We start from the raw sequence: 14,851 nt of genomic DNA, 5'->3' as shown, positions 1-14,851 counted from the left end.
TATATGGTGCATATCATACAAAAATAATACTATAAGACATAAAATACAGATTATATAAAACTTTATAAAATTTTGAAATACATTCCGAAAGTCATTTATTATTTTATTTAGATTCATGGAATAAATATGAAATTGTTGTTTCACTAATATTTTTAAAAGTAAATTATAAAAAGGTTATAACTAATTGTTCATTTACATTCACATCATAAAGTAGGTAAGCTCTGAATTAACAAAGTAATTATTAATTTCGAAATAAACATAGATCATTTAGTCTTACATTTCTAAATATTGTAAGCGTTCAATAAACTTCCGATTTCAATTGCATTTCTTTTGTCTCGATATAAATTGATGTGCTTTTGTTATATGTTATACTTTTTCTTTGTAAATATTTCGTCACAATTATATTAACGCGTAAGCGTTATTTAAAACTTGTTTTTTATTTTCATATACCTATGCGTTTTGTCATACTGTAAAGATAAAAGTTTAGCTCTAAATTACAAATAACTAACGAATGTCCAGCATTCTGCAATGCAACGGACATTTTTTTTTTTATAACTACCTACCTACATATTTACACTTGGCGCACTCGGGCCTAGCGCCCAAAGAGGCGAATTTTCAGTGGTGACAAAATAAGGACGATAACAAAAAAAAACTTGGCATTACCGAAAAGGTCTTATTTTCCAAAATTAATAATTAATAATCAATATTCTGCTATGAATAAGTTTTTTTTTTTTAAATAATTCTGTCTCAAAGCTTTATCCAGTTTGTACAAAGTTTTGTATCCGGCGCTGCTTATGTCACTGGTCATCTACTGATAGTAAATGTCAGAATATTGTCTTTAGAAAAGATAACGTTAAAATAAGAGAATATTGAAAATAACAGTTCAAAGAACATTTAAATATATATATCAAGACGTACAAACTTACCCTATTTCTCGCAAATTAAGTTACCTTCTAGCGTGCAACTAACTACTTTCTTCCTAGTAGTAGTTATCCTATTATATAAGGTTATACTCAATAGAGTTTCTACAATAACAGATAACGAAACTGGTGCATTCTCGATCATTTTATAATATTTTTATAACACGTATGCAACTTATTACTATCCCATTCAGAATTTTATTAAATGAAACGAAACATTAAACAGGTTTTAATTTTAAATATACATTATTAGTATCATAGAAATACATGTATTGGTTTGGTATTATGTGGCATATTGTAGTATTTGTAAAGAATTTTTGGAGTGGCATCAATAATAGAGCTAAAACATTATTTTTTCGAAACCGAATATATATCTATATACTTTACACAAAAAGGCTTTTACAATCACTTTTGAATATTTTTTTGTGAATAAGCCAGAAATGAAGTGACGATTACTAATTAATTTTCACATAAGTATTATATAATATTATTAAATCAAGTCGGCCGATTCGAATCAAATACATACATAATGATCCATCAAGATGAGTTAATATGTCGAAATATTTAACTTTCAAAACTAGAGATCACCGTGTATCTAACCGACTTATTTAAAAGGAACTCTGTGATCGATATTTGAATGTTATTTTATTTATAACATTTACATTATATATAAATATATATATATATATATTATTTGAATATAGACAAAGATATAACGTTTTCCAAACAATCGCAAGAAGACATTTTTCACGAGTCAGACGTAACTCACATTACAGCAGTGTATTAGAGTAAACTCCAAAAAAACCTCTTCTCAAAAACAAAACCTTACCTCCTGGGTAAGGATCCAGACTACCCAGCAGTGGGAAGGTCCCGCGTGAATTACATCGCAACATTCTCAGTAGCAGCCTCAAATCTGGAAATTGGAAGTGTTTACACATACAGTCCCGTGTTTCGGTAAGCATTTAAAGCTTTCAAAACGTTGGTCCTGCGCCTGAACTGTTTGCGGTCTTGTCGGATAATTGTGCACATCTGGAACTGAATCATTGGAACATAGTGCCATCGGCCAGAAGGACATTATCCTGATAATTTTGTTTATTAAATATATAGAAAAGCAATTTTAGATGTTAAAATAAATTATTTAACAACATGTACCGGCAGATAGATTATAATATTTGATTCAAATATCATTTACTTAATTCTAACTCACAAATTACAATATACACGATTGTTTTCTTAACATTTTACTCTAATAAAGTTATTAAGCCGAGATGGCCCAGTGGTTAGAACGCGTGCATCTTAACCGATGATTTCGGGTTCAAACCCAGGCAGGCACCACTGAATTTTCATGTGCTTAATTTGTGTTTATAATTCATCTCGTGCTCGGCGGTGAAGGAAAACATCGTGAGGAAACCTGCATGTGTCTAATTTCAACGAAATTCTGCCACATGTGTATTCCGCCAACCCGCATTGGAGCAGCGTGGTGGAATATGCTCCAAACCTTCTCCTCAAAGGGAGAGGAGGCCTTTATCCCAGCAGCGGGACATTTACGGGCTGCTAATGCTAAAAAAAAGTTATTAAACATATACAAATTATGCTTTCTATTAGTCAAATTCCTATTCAAATGAATACAGGACTTTGACGGCTGCTGAATTGATTATGTATACCGGTACGAATGCCAAGTCAACCCATAAAGTAAGTTAAGGCTGACTAAAGAAATTGGGTTCTTTCTATCAAAATATTCTCAATAGCAAACCGAAGATACGAATTTGACAATATTGAAATGCTCGTGCTAAGCTAACTAAGTGAACTGAAGATCCAGTTTTGTGTGATTATTTCGATTTCAAATGCGACGATTATTAAAATATAATTTAAATCAATTTTGATTGTAGTGCCAAAGCAAAGGTATTATGCTTTGGTCAACTTTTAATGTTTAACTGTTATCCGACTGATATGATCCATATATATTTAGAAAAGCATAAAATATTGATAATACTTGTATATTTTATATACTTAACTGTAATTCTAAATCCTACATTTTTAATAATTTTCTCAATGTTATATTGGTAAATGTACAAGTAGCGCCATCTATACAACTTTATATAGTAACTTTTTATAAAACTCCATTTTCGAATAGTCACTTCTATACATGTAAATATTTCAGGTATAGATATATTTTTAGGAACTTTAATTTATACCTACATAAAACTTATAAATGCGTATAAATGTAGACGCATATTTTAAGTAACTAATGGATATTGTGTACATTGAAACGTAAGTCGTTAGTCATGACTATTGACTTACTGTAACTGACTAGTCAAAACTCAAAGTCTTATGTCATGTCAAATTAATTTAATGACATGAAGAAACAAATTGAACTTGTTGTTATTTAAAATGTGATGATTTTCCATTACTGAAAATACGGGAGTAATATTAATAAATTGTTTCTTAAAAATAAAAAAATGACTGAAACTACAGACATGACCGTAATCCTAGATAAAAATCTAGAAGATTTAGAAATTCAAGAAGTACTTAAAAATGGAACTGATTTAAGGGAATACGCTTTACAAATCGATAAGAGTATAAAAGAAGCAGAAAAAAATTCTGTAGCTGATTATTTAAAAGAGAGCGAGAATATTGCATCACTTCACAATCAAATTGAAGATTGTGATTCGATTCTGGAAAAAATGGAGAGTATGTTATTAGTTTTTCAGGTAAGTAGTGAATACTAATAAAACATGTTCCAATTTTATTTCAAAAACTAATACTATTATAAAGTAAATTTCTTAAATATTTTTAGAACGATTTGGGAAGTATCAGTAATGAAATAATAAGCTTACAGAAACGTTCTGTAAATATGTCTGTTCAACTTTCTAATAGACAAGCTCTTAAAGGTCCACTATCATCATTTATAGAAGATATGGCGGTCTCTGAAACACTTATTTTGTGAGTATATTAAAATGATTAAAATAACAAAATAGTCACAATTGCATGAGTTAATATTTATTACTGGTACAATAATTTTTATTACTGGTCTATTGGTTTAATAATTGATGTATAATTTGTATGCTACATAATTTAATATAATGATTTTGAATTGTTTCTCTTGAAAAGTATAAGTAGTTATTTTCGTTTTCAGTGGCATCAACAATGTTCCTGTTGTTGATAAAGAATTTATGATTCAGTTAGCTATTTTAAATCAGAAGTTAAATTTTGTTAAAGAACAAGACTTTAAAGAAACTAAGGCATGTCATGATGTGAAAGATGTTTTAGAAAAACTAAAAATAAAAGCCGTATCCAAGATCAGAACCTACATCCTAGAACAAATATATAAGTTTAGGAAACCAATGGCCAATTATCAAATACCTCAGAATGCTATGTTGAAGTATAAATTTTTCTTTGAATTTATATTAGCAAATGAAAGAAATGTAGCACAAGAAATTTGCAACGAATATATTGATACTTTGAGTAAAGTTTACTATTCATATTTCAAATCTTATGCATCCCGGTTAGACAAGTTGAAATATGAAGAAGTACCTACTAAGGATGATTTAATGGGAATTGAAGACGGTTCAAAGGGAGGATTCTTTCAAAAATCCAACTTAAAAAACAAAAGTACTATATTCACAATTGGCAACAGAGGAGATGTTCTAGCCCAACAGCTAGAGGCTCCAATAATTGTACCTCATGTACAACAAAAAACCAAGGTGAATTTAAACTTACCAAATTTAAATTAAAATAAGTAATTCAAAATCACTTAATTTGAAATACACTATTTTGTATCTATTTTCAGTATTCATATGAGGCATTGTTTAGAAGTCTACAATATGCTCTAGTAGACAACAGTTGCAGAGAGTATTTGTTTACTACAGAATTCTTTCATGTTAAAGGAAGCCATGCACAGGAGTTATTTGACAGAATACTTGGAAAAACACTTTCTTTGCTTGTAGTTAGTATTTTTGAAAAATATCTACAACATATTAAGGTTTTAATATAAAAAAAAATCTATTTCTATGCCTAAGCTTATAAACTGTTAAAGGTACTATTCAATTTTTCAACAATATTTGTTAAAAAGTAAACCAAATGGGAAACACAGTGTATTATTTTGTACTGATTTAAATATTTATTACTGTCCAACAATTTGTAAAACTTGTTTACTTAAATTAACTTTGCAGAAAAATGTGGAAAGCTATGTTTTAGAATGTTATGATTGTCTTGCACTATTTCTGTGCATACAACTCATAAACAGATATCGCTGGATGTGCCACAAAAGAGCAGTGGCGGCATTGGACAGGTAAATTCATAACATACCTCTCAAATAAAAACCTTCACATAAAATTAAATTTAATATACTTCTTTATCCATACTTTTATAAAGGTATTAAGTTAGCATCTATATATAAAATTCTTAATCCCTTTTAATGTTTTGTAGTTATTGGGATTCATTATTATCATCATTGTGGCCGAGATTGGAATTTGTATTAAAATTAAATATCCAAAGTGTTAGAGATTGTGACCCAGCCAAATTATCTAACAAAGAAATGGGACCACATTATGTAAGTATTTGTTTGTGTTATGAAAAATTCAAAAACGACCCTTATCGTAATAGTTGTAGTATTTTGTTTGATTTTATCATTGATAAAAATTATAAAATATTCAATGCCATTTCAGATCACACGGAGGTATGCAGAATTTTCAGCAGCAATGCTTAGCTTGAGCGAACAGTTTCCTTCTGAGGAGCTCAGCAATTTACTTTTGGTTTTGCAAGATGAAGTCCATTGCTTCTTACTGAAAATGGCAGCTGAATTTCCACAACGTATACAACAACTGATATTCCTAATTAATAATTACGATATGGTCTTAAGCATATTAATGGAAAGAACAAGGGACAATACAAAAGAAGCTGAAAGTTTTAGAGAACAATTACAAGCCAGAAGTTCTGAGTATGTTGAAGAAATACTTAGTCCACATTTTGGAGGTCTCATGCAGTTTGTTAAAGAAGGCGAACAGTTACAGGAGGGCGGTAAAAAAAGTGAACTGGCAAATTTAGAAAAGAAGTCTTTATCATTAGTCGCTTCTTTCACATCAAGTTGGAAACAAAGCCTTGAAGAAATACACAGAGAAGTACTTGTATCATTCCCAAACCTTGTAACTGGGTCAGGTTTACTACAAATGGCTCTCACTAACTTTGTACAGTATTATCATAAATTCGTTAAACTATTAACGCCTAATGCTCGAACTCAACTTGTTAATATACATGTTATTATGGTAGAAATTAAGAAATACAAGACAAATTATTAACTGAATTAAATATATAATCCTGCATTAAAAAATGTCAAACAGTGGTGTTAATTATTCCCTAAAATTTTACAAAATTGGCTAAGTTCAACAAAATATTGGATAAATTAGTTAAGCTTAAGTAAGCAACCTTACATATTTAAATACTTACATGACATGCTCACACTTAAAAAGAAGCTTTAAACCACAACATTTCTGAAATGAGAATTCGCTATTTTATCTCTTTCTACTTATCTGACTGGGACATCTTTTTTGTTTTATGAAATAAGAGAGTTCAATTCGCTTAAAAAGTAAAATAACAGTCTGTAAATGTCCCAAAGCTTATACCACCATGCTGCATTTATACGGGTTGATGGTTGTGGCACAAGTGGCAAGCTTTTAATAAAATAACACATGCAGGTCTTCTCATGATGTTTTCCAAGCACGAGTTAAATTATAAACGCAAATCAAGCTCACGCATTCTTAACTCGGGGCCATCTCAACTCATTTCACTTATTTGACATAATATTTCAACTCTAGCAATGGAAGGAGCATACCTTAATTATTTTTTTTCGGTAGTGCTACAAATACTTTTATTCTTTTTTTAAGCTATCTCTGTTTTGCTAGCAGAAATTTATTAAATATTTAAAAATAAAAAGGACTTTTACAATTGATTTCTATAGTATATAAATAACTTTAGTAGATTTTTTTGTTGCAAATGGGAGTTTTCGAGAAATTAAACTACAGAATAAATGGTACTTTTTGTTTTCAATACAAAACTTCTAAAATGAAGTAAATATTACACAAATCACAGAACACATGGAAAGATTGAGATACCTTACCATTACAGTTATACTCTTAAGACAATAAAATAAAGTCCTTAAAATAAAATTGAATTGTTTTACAATAACTTAGACCTTACGTAAATTAAAATTTTATCACCAACATAAAACTTAATAGTTATTTTTACATTATTTTACAAAGCCGTTCGCGATAGGATACCTTTCCATACTTTAAGTGGTTTCTCTCGAACAAAATCTCTCATAAGTCCTTCAAATTCCGGTGACACGCCTTTCGGCGACCACGAAAGTAGTGATTGGGTAACACGATTTTGATTGTGTTTATTCATGTAAATTAAACTCGTGAATATTGCTTCCTTCATACTATCTGGAACTGAATTATTAAAATTAAACATACACCCAAACCAAAGTCAACCAACAAATAGATTTACCCAAACAGTGTATATTATGTTAACCTATAAATTTTTAGCTATACTTACTTTCCTGTTCTAACATATCAAGTAACTGATTAACTACAATTTCACAATGAACTTTCATATCACTGGGATATGGCTTGAGCAAAGGTCCCAGCAGTTCCACAGAAAACTGTCTTATTCTCATTGGTATATCTTCTTTCTCAATCATAGGTAATAACATATTTTTTACTATATTCTTCTGACACCATTTTGGTCCTTGACGTTTAGCGAGAATTATAAAAGCCATTCTTAACATTTTTTTCTCGACTTTTATATCTAAAAATAGATTTTAATAATCATTTATTAACATATAGACGCATTTTATGAAAATCTTTATAACTAGGATCTGTTTTATATAATTAGTGTATTTAACTTACCCCTTAATTCCTTAATAGAGTTTCTAAACATTTCTAAAATTTTTGTTTCGTTCCAATCTGTTACTTGGTAAAAATATTTTTTATTCAATATAAATCTTATGTCCTGTATTCTGTTAAATTTATCTTCACATTTATAAAAGTGTAACAGATATACTAAGCAGGTAACTAACGGACTTTTTGCTGTAATTTAAAATTATAAGATTAAATTATACCTAAAAATAAGTAATGGAGGGGAGGCACATAATAGGCATATCTTTTTCTGTAGCACTGACACACAGTGTAAGCAATATGTCATAATGATCGACTTGAAAATGTAACAGGCAAACTCACTTTCGCATTTATAATTTTACTGTAAGAATTGTGTATGAAAAAAAAACATAAGTAACTTACCAATTCCCATATGTGCTAAGGGTAAAATATGCATCCACACATCCAAGCATTGCTTAATAAGTGGAACTACTTTAAATTGTAGACAGTACATGGCATCCAACAAGAACTGTCGTAAACGATTTTTGAAACCGAAGTATCGACATAGCAGAGCATAGAAATGCGCCAAACTTTCAATGACATCAAATTCTGGACTCTTATTTAATTGGAAAAGTGAAAATTCTATGTGAGTTAAGATCATGCTGACTGTATTAGGTGATGATATTTCTAACTGTCTCACTACAAATAAAAGAACTTGTTCTGATTTAGTCATAGGTGGTGCAGGAGGAGAGGTAACTTTGTTAAACAACTCCCTTTTTCGTGCAGGATCTTTTAAGTACTTCATAAATCCAGACAAGAATTTTTTCATCTTCCAACTATGTCGTATCTCATCCACTAGCTTAGTCATAGCAGATTTTGTTTTATCTATTGGTAATTCAATGATTTTTGCAATATCTTCTTCTAATTTCTTACATATCATATTTGAAACATCATCTAAAAAAACAATATATTATACAGAAACAATATCTCTGACAGCCAAGCTAACCTATTACATAATTTATTTATAAAACTGATCCTAATAAAAAAGTAAGTAATTAATTTTCTTTCCTATTGTTTGTGTTATGAAAAATATATACTATTATCCTAAATTTGAATTAGTATAAGAAAAGTAATATTAGCATAAATTTGTAAGAACCATTTTTCTAAACATAATATTTGGAGGTTAGATTAATTATACATTAAAACTTACCAGGAATTTTTTTAGCAGAATATTTAATTTTTTCTTTACCAAATTTTTCTAACATCTTGCAGAGAATACTTTCTTTTGGATGAATTATTGGACATATTACATCAATATTTTGTTCTATATTGGTATTAATATTGCAATCTGTAAATTTAAGAGATTTACTGGTATCTTTATTAGAGATGTTCCAGTTCTCATTTCCTTCCTCACTCAACCGTTTCTTATGTGGTGAACTGTTTGATGTGTTTAAAATATTTTTACTGGTATGTAAATAATCTTCTTTGGCATTCGCCTGATCCAAGAACATCTCTCTCACATTTTGACTTCGTAAAATTCTTTTACATTCTACTGGAGGATTATCAGATGCAGCACGCTTTAATCGTTTCTTGCTGTCTACTGGTCTTGTACAATTGTTTGTGAATTCTTTAAATTCTTCTAATTGTGACTCATTATATTTACAAGTGCCACTGTTAACTTGTATACATGTTATAGAATCTTGAATGGACTTAGTACGACTCCTAGTATTGATAAAGTTTGTTGTTGGTGATGATTCCATACTTAAAAGAATATCCTTTGACTTTCCTGGACTAGTCACTTTTATTTTCTGTTGTTTGTCTTTGTCTTTTATGTTGGTAAATCTTATTGGAGATAGACAAATAACTGGTTGTTTAATTTCAACAGGACTTTTATTTGTGGATGTATATTTTTCAATTGTATCATTCCTATTATTATTAGACTCTTTTTGTTCAGAATTAATTTTATCTTTATCTACGTTCTTAATTTTTTTATTTATAGCACCTTGTTTTTCAACATTGCCTGTGTTTTGCTTTAATTCTTTCATAACTCTGATTGCCTTTTCATATGCTGTTTTGTTGTTCACTAATAAATCAGCATCCATGGTATTACTTTTTGTAACAGGTATTACTTTAGACTTAGTATGTAACTTTCTTATAGGAACATTTATTCTTTTAATTTTACTTTTTGGTAAAAGTTTTTTTCTGAACCTTTCAAGCCTACTTAATTTTTTATGTTTAATATTTTTATATTTACTATCATTTAATAATATTTCTTCATTGCTGTCACATGCTAAAGTTACCTCAACTTCACTTTCGATTCTCAAATTATCTTCTATTACTTTTCTGTTATCTACTAAAGAAACACTATCAAAAGTTGTTTCTGTCTTTCTTTCTGAAGATTTGTGAAGTTCCAATGAAGTGGGTGAGCTTATTTCATTTCTTACTTGAGACCCTGCAGGAAAAACTTCTATACTCTGTATCACTGGTCCATGATTAACAATATTTTCTACAGTAGGTGGGGATATTGAAATTTCCATATTTGTAGAACCATTTGAGAAACAATCATCATTAATTTCGTCATAATCTTTATTATTATCATCGCTATTTTTTTCACCATTGAGGTGTATAGATATTACTTCTTGACTAGAATCATCAAACAGCTCTGAATTTATAATCTGACACTTATTTACTTCAGATAAATGTTTTTTGGGTGTTTCAGGCATCAAATGCTGTTTTTTTAATATACATTTTATATTTATTATCTCTTTTGATAAGTCCGATATACTTGTTTGAAGAACTCTGTTTTCTTCTCTCAATTTTAAAGATTCTGGACAAACTATGTGTTTATTGGGTACATTAAGTTGTTCTTTTACAGGTGATATTATTTTCTTACCCTCTTTTTTACTTACTTTTACAGGAGTCTTTGGAATAGGTGTAATTAATTTTTCAGTTAAGCGCATTGAATTTAAAATCATTTCAATTTCAGAATCATTACTGTTTTCAGTACATATGTTATTACTGTTATTTCTTTCCAAACATCTTTTTTCTTCCAGTGATTTGTCACTAATTTCAAGTTCACATTGACTCGACAAGTTTTGAATAACTGTATGTCTTATTTCAACACTTGGCAATGAATCAATCACATTATTTACCACATTATCACATGAGAGCAATGCACTCACATCTGGTTCAGTAATTATACTACTACAATTTTGAATACTTTGAATTGGTGATGTTGCAGAATGTGTTAACTTTTTATGAACTAAATCAAATTCTTGGAATAATATTGGGCTTGTTGATACATTGTTCATTTTAATATCTGTACTTGTTCCAATATCAACTACACTCTTTTTTTCTTTAATTGTAACAATTTCTGAGCTCAGTGGAATATCAGTAATAAAATATTCCACACCATTAGAATCTTTTTCAATGGGCGTAATTGTATTGTTATCACTAAGTAGAGCTTCATCATCGAACAATAGGGGACTAGTTGCAATATGTACTACCTCAGAAATTGTGATTGGACTGGTACAGGCATCCACAAAAACCCTTCTTTCCTTAATTTTATTACATTCTGTCGCGAGTGGACTATCATTACTGAAATAGTCAGGACTATTAAAGCATTTCTCGCCATCAGAAAATGCCAAAGAGGAACCTCGACCTGTGTCTTCACTGACTCTTTCATTACTGCAATCTGAGTCATAATCTTTATTTATTCTTGTTGATTCTGAAATATTTCAGATAATATGTTTTAAAATATGTTAGATATTGTTTAAAAATTCTCGCATAAATATATAAATAAATTTTAAATCATACCTTTTTTACTACAAGTAACATTCTCATTTGGCTTGAGGTCACTCTGAAAACATGAAAAAATAAATTTAATATGAATTCCACATAACAAAGTTTTCATAAAAGATAATAACTAAATGAATGGATTGCTTAACAAACTGTGGGGGAATTGAATGATTGGTTTTTAAACAAATTTAAATTTAAATTTTGCAAATGTGAAATCTTTAGTTTGTAACTATGAATATATTACCTCTTTATTTTTATCCTCAGTAGTCACTCCAAACGGACTAAATAATGGAGAAGATGGTGAACTATCAAACAATTCTGTTTCATCACTACTACTTTCTGAAGCAGAATCATCTACATTGCACTTTCTTCTGGCCTTATCATACTTTTGTAAGACTAATTTATGATGCTTATTTAATTTTTCTGGAAATATGGAAAACAAAATTAAACATGAAAATATATTTTTATTATAGAAATAGGTATTTGATGTACATTGTATCAAGAGCAACATGTTATAGAGATATTTTCATATTTTTGTAAAGTACAATATGATAATCCTTATAATTCTTATAACAAACAAATATATCCAAATTTTAATACTTACTTTTACCCAATACTATATCCCGAACTAGACATAGATCATTGAGAAGTGTTTCATTTTCTTTTTTTAGATTCAAAAGGTTTTTTTCATAATCCTTGACATTATTCTTTTCTAATTGGTTTTCAATTTTTAAGGCCTCAATAACTGTTTCATGTTCTTTAACCAGTACCTGCGGGAACATATTTAGCATTTAAGTTATAAATATTGCAATGACATATAAATATAACAGACTGCTTGGATATATGTTTTATAAAGAAATACAAAATAATATTTGATTTAAGTAAAATTTAATTTGCTACTATAGTGGCCAGCCCTTGGCTAATCTGACATGTTTTACCATACTTTGACAATCTTCACTTATGTAGATAATGCATGATTGAGCAGGTTTCAAACTGTGCACCACAGTTTTTTATACTCTAGAGGATAACATATACAATATCATCATTGGATATGTAATTTGAGATTATAAGGTACACTTTTGTAAAAAATTCTGTACAACTGGGGGTCTTACTATTATTCAGTACTCTATAATCCGACACTGCCCTGCAAAAAGTTTGTCGGATTACCGGGGCTTGCTGTATTTGCTTTTTATGTGTAATAATAAACTAATACCTGTAGTTGGTGTGAGTGTGATCTGATCGCTTCAACCTGGTTTTGTGTCATTTCACAATTTAACTGCAATTCTTTATTCAGGTTTTGAAGTGATTGTACATCCTTAAAATAAAATAATATTAATTTATTTTATAACATGTAAATTAAATTAATACAATATTCTATCAATTATTTATTTTATTGATAAACTGGTTTAATTGATACCTTCTCCAATTGTGTACATTTTTCTAAGCTCTCTTTATAATCTATGCACACTTGCTTACATTCTTCTTTTGCTGTCAACAACACTATTTCTGTCTGTTCCAATTGTTCTTTTTTGGCAAAATACTTTTTAATCAATGAGCTGGAAAAAAGTCACATTTATATTTAACAAACAAAAAGCGAAATAAATATAAATTAAAATTATTTACACACATTTTTTTTAATATTGACAATAGCACCTAGAAACTTATAACAAGAATAAGCATTGATACTACAAAGTAAATAGTTTACAGAGTAATAACAATAACATAGAATTTATACAGAAAATCTTACTCTGTTGCAACTGTTTTCTTTTTTGCTATTAGTATTGCTTTTCTCTGCTTGTCTATTCTGCAATCATTCTGAAATAAATAGAAACAGATTTTTTTAATTTATGTCACTGGTGTTTTATAAAATTTTAACATTCGGTACAGGTCAAGAAAAAAATAAAAATGTATTTAGTAAGTATCATTTCACAATTGTATAATAGATATTTAAATTAATTTTATAGGATTCATTCATTGTATAATAAATTATTTTTAATCGAACGATGAAAAAATGGGTCTCGAGTTAAACAAAATTTAACATAACCTAAACCTTACCACTATATTTGGTGATTGCTGTAGAAAATTTAGGTCAAAATCTAGCACTGTGTCTTCATACGTAGAACCCATTATTAAATAAAATATATAAAGCTATGAACTTTTCAATTCTCATCTTCATCTATCATATTCTTTTTAGATAATAACTTTATAATAACACAACACCGGCGCGCTCCACAATTCACATAAAACAGATAAAAAATAAAAATATGTTTGAAACTTCAGTGTTGCAAGTTATGATTTTCGAATTCAAAGTCATTCGCGCGAATGACGATTGACGAATGGCGAGGAAAACAGGGAGTCGAGGCACGAGCACGAATATATGTATAGCCTATTCCAATGGAAGTAGGAAAAAAGATAAACCAACACATTTTTATTTATAATACAACACTATTGCACTTAACTACTTATTTCCACTTTAATTTTACTACCAAAATTCCGATAACAGTTTCGTAGACGTCCCAAACGCCATTTTTTCCGCAAATCCATAGTGAATATCATAGATTAATCAAGCTCTAAACCAATGATATCGCGTCAATTTGCTGTCAAATGTTATTTATTTGACTTTTTTCTTGTTATGGTTGGAATAGAATATAAAAGGGTCGCTCAAGAGTCGAATGGTAATATATGATGGTAACCCCCCACCGACTACGTTCTGAGTCGAGGTGCGATCTCATAGGAAATAGGGTTCAAATTTTAAGGCTTAGTTTAGTACTCGCCCCAAGGCCCCAACGCCCGGTGACGCTGTAAAGGCCTGTAGAGCCAACAGCACAACTACAAACAGACACAAAAATGAAAAAAATAACATTAGAATAGTAATAGTGTGACGAGACGACTTAGTGTTTATACATTCACTTTCTCGTTCATTAAGCAGCAAACCTACAAATTTATAAATCTATATTTTAATATTAATATTAATTATCGCTGCAATACAAAAGCCGCTAGCGAATTTATAAACGGTTATTCAAGACCGCCTAAATCTTGCCAAAATATAGTCAAGTGGCGAGAGTGAGACGCATCACGAGTACACACACGAAGGACAAAAATACCGTATAATCTTTGGAGTTTTACTGAAAATATAAAACAAAAATGATAGTTTATTTTAATTACATTTTAAAAATATATTCTAAGGGAAAAGTATTAAATACATGTTTATTCAAACAACAGTTGAACACCTTCATACAAACATCTACATAAAAAATAAAT

General features: G+C 29.4%; 2 protein-coding genes across 2 annotated transcripts; one reads left to right on the top strand and one right to left on the bottom strand.

Moving 5' to 3' along the window:
* Positions 1-3,226: 3,226 nt before the first annotated feature.
* On the top strand, positions 3,227-6,411 carry LOC125076943 (vacuolar protein sorting-associated protein 52 homolog). Its single transcript, XM_047688685.1, has 7 exons — positions 3,227-3,631; positions 3,718-3,863; positions 4,057-4,624; positions 4,711-4,866; positions 5,093-5,211; positions 5,349-5,472; positions 5,588-6,411. Exons 1-7 carry the CDS (start codon positions 3,380-3,382, stop codon positions 6,215-6,217), a joined length of 1,995 nt encoding a protein of 664 aa, XP_047544641.1. The 5' UTR covers positions 3,227-3,379; the 3' UTR covers positions 6,218-6,411.
* A 537-nt stretch (positions 6,412-6,948) lies between these two features.
* LOC125077194 lies at positions 6,949-13,822 on the bottom strand. Its single transcript, XM_047689045.1, has 12 exons — positions 13,646-13,822; positions 13,338-13,405; positions 13,008-13,146; positions 12,804-12,905; positions 12,195-12,360; positions 11,835-12,013; positions 11,609-11,651; positions 9,003-11,519; positions 8,216-8,746; positions 7,826-8,005; positions 7,473-7,724; positions 6,949-7,366 (listed from the first exon to the last, which is right to left on the bottom strand). Exons 1-12 carry the CDS (start codon positions 13,715-13,717, stop codon positions 7,170-7,172), a joined length of 4,446 nt encoding a protein of 1,481 aa, XP_047545001.1. The 5' UTR covers positions 13,718-13,822; the 3' UTR covers positions 6,949-7,169.
* Positions 13,823-14,851: the final 1,029 nt, after the last annotated feature.

This window comes from Vanessa atalanta, chromosome 3 (genome assembly GCF_905147765.1).
Source record: "Vanessa atalanta chromosome 3, ilVanAtal1.2, whole genome shotgun sequence".
In the NCBI taxonomy this organism is placed as follows: domain Eukaryota; kingdom Metazoa; phylum Arthropoda; class Insecta; order Lepidoptera; family Nymphalidae; genus Vanessa; species Vanessa atalanta.
The sequence above is the reverse complement of the archived record's forward strand: the minus strand, read 5'-3'. Positions and strand labels throughout refer to the sequence as shown.

Coding starts and splice junctions, on each gene's coding strand:
- LOC125076943 (XM_047688685.1), top strand. CDS start 3,380: ATGACTGAAACTACAGACATGACCGTAATCCTAGATAAAAATCTAGAA. Junction 3,632..3,717: donor GTATGTTATTAGTTTTTCAG/GTAAGTAGTGAA, acceptor AAATATTTTTAG/AACGATTTGGGAAGTATCAG. Junction 4,625..4,710: donor ATGTACAACAAAAAACCAAG/GTGAATTTAAAC, acceptor ATCTATTTTCAG/TATTCATATGAGGCATTGTT.
- LOC125077194 (XM_047689045.1), bottom strand. CDS start 13,717: ATGGGTTCTACGTATGAAGACACAGTGCTAGATTTTGACCTAAATTTT. Junction 8,747..9,002: donor TTCTGCTAAAAAAATTCCTG/GTAAGTTTTAAT, acceptor TTGTTTTTTTAG/ATGATGTTTCAAATATGATA. Junction 7,367..7,472: donor TGATATGTTAGAACAGGAAA/GTAAGTATAGCT, acceptor TTAATAATTCAG/TTCCAGATAGTATGAAGGAA.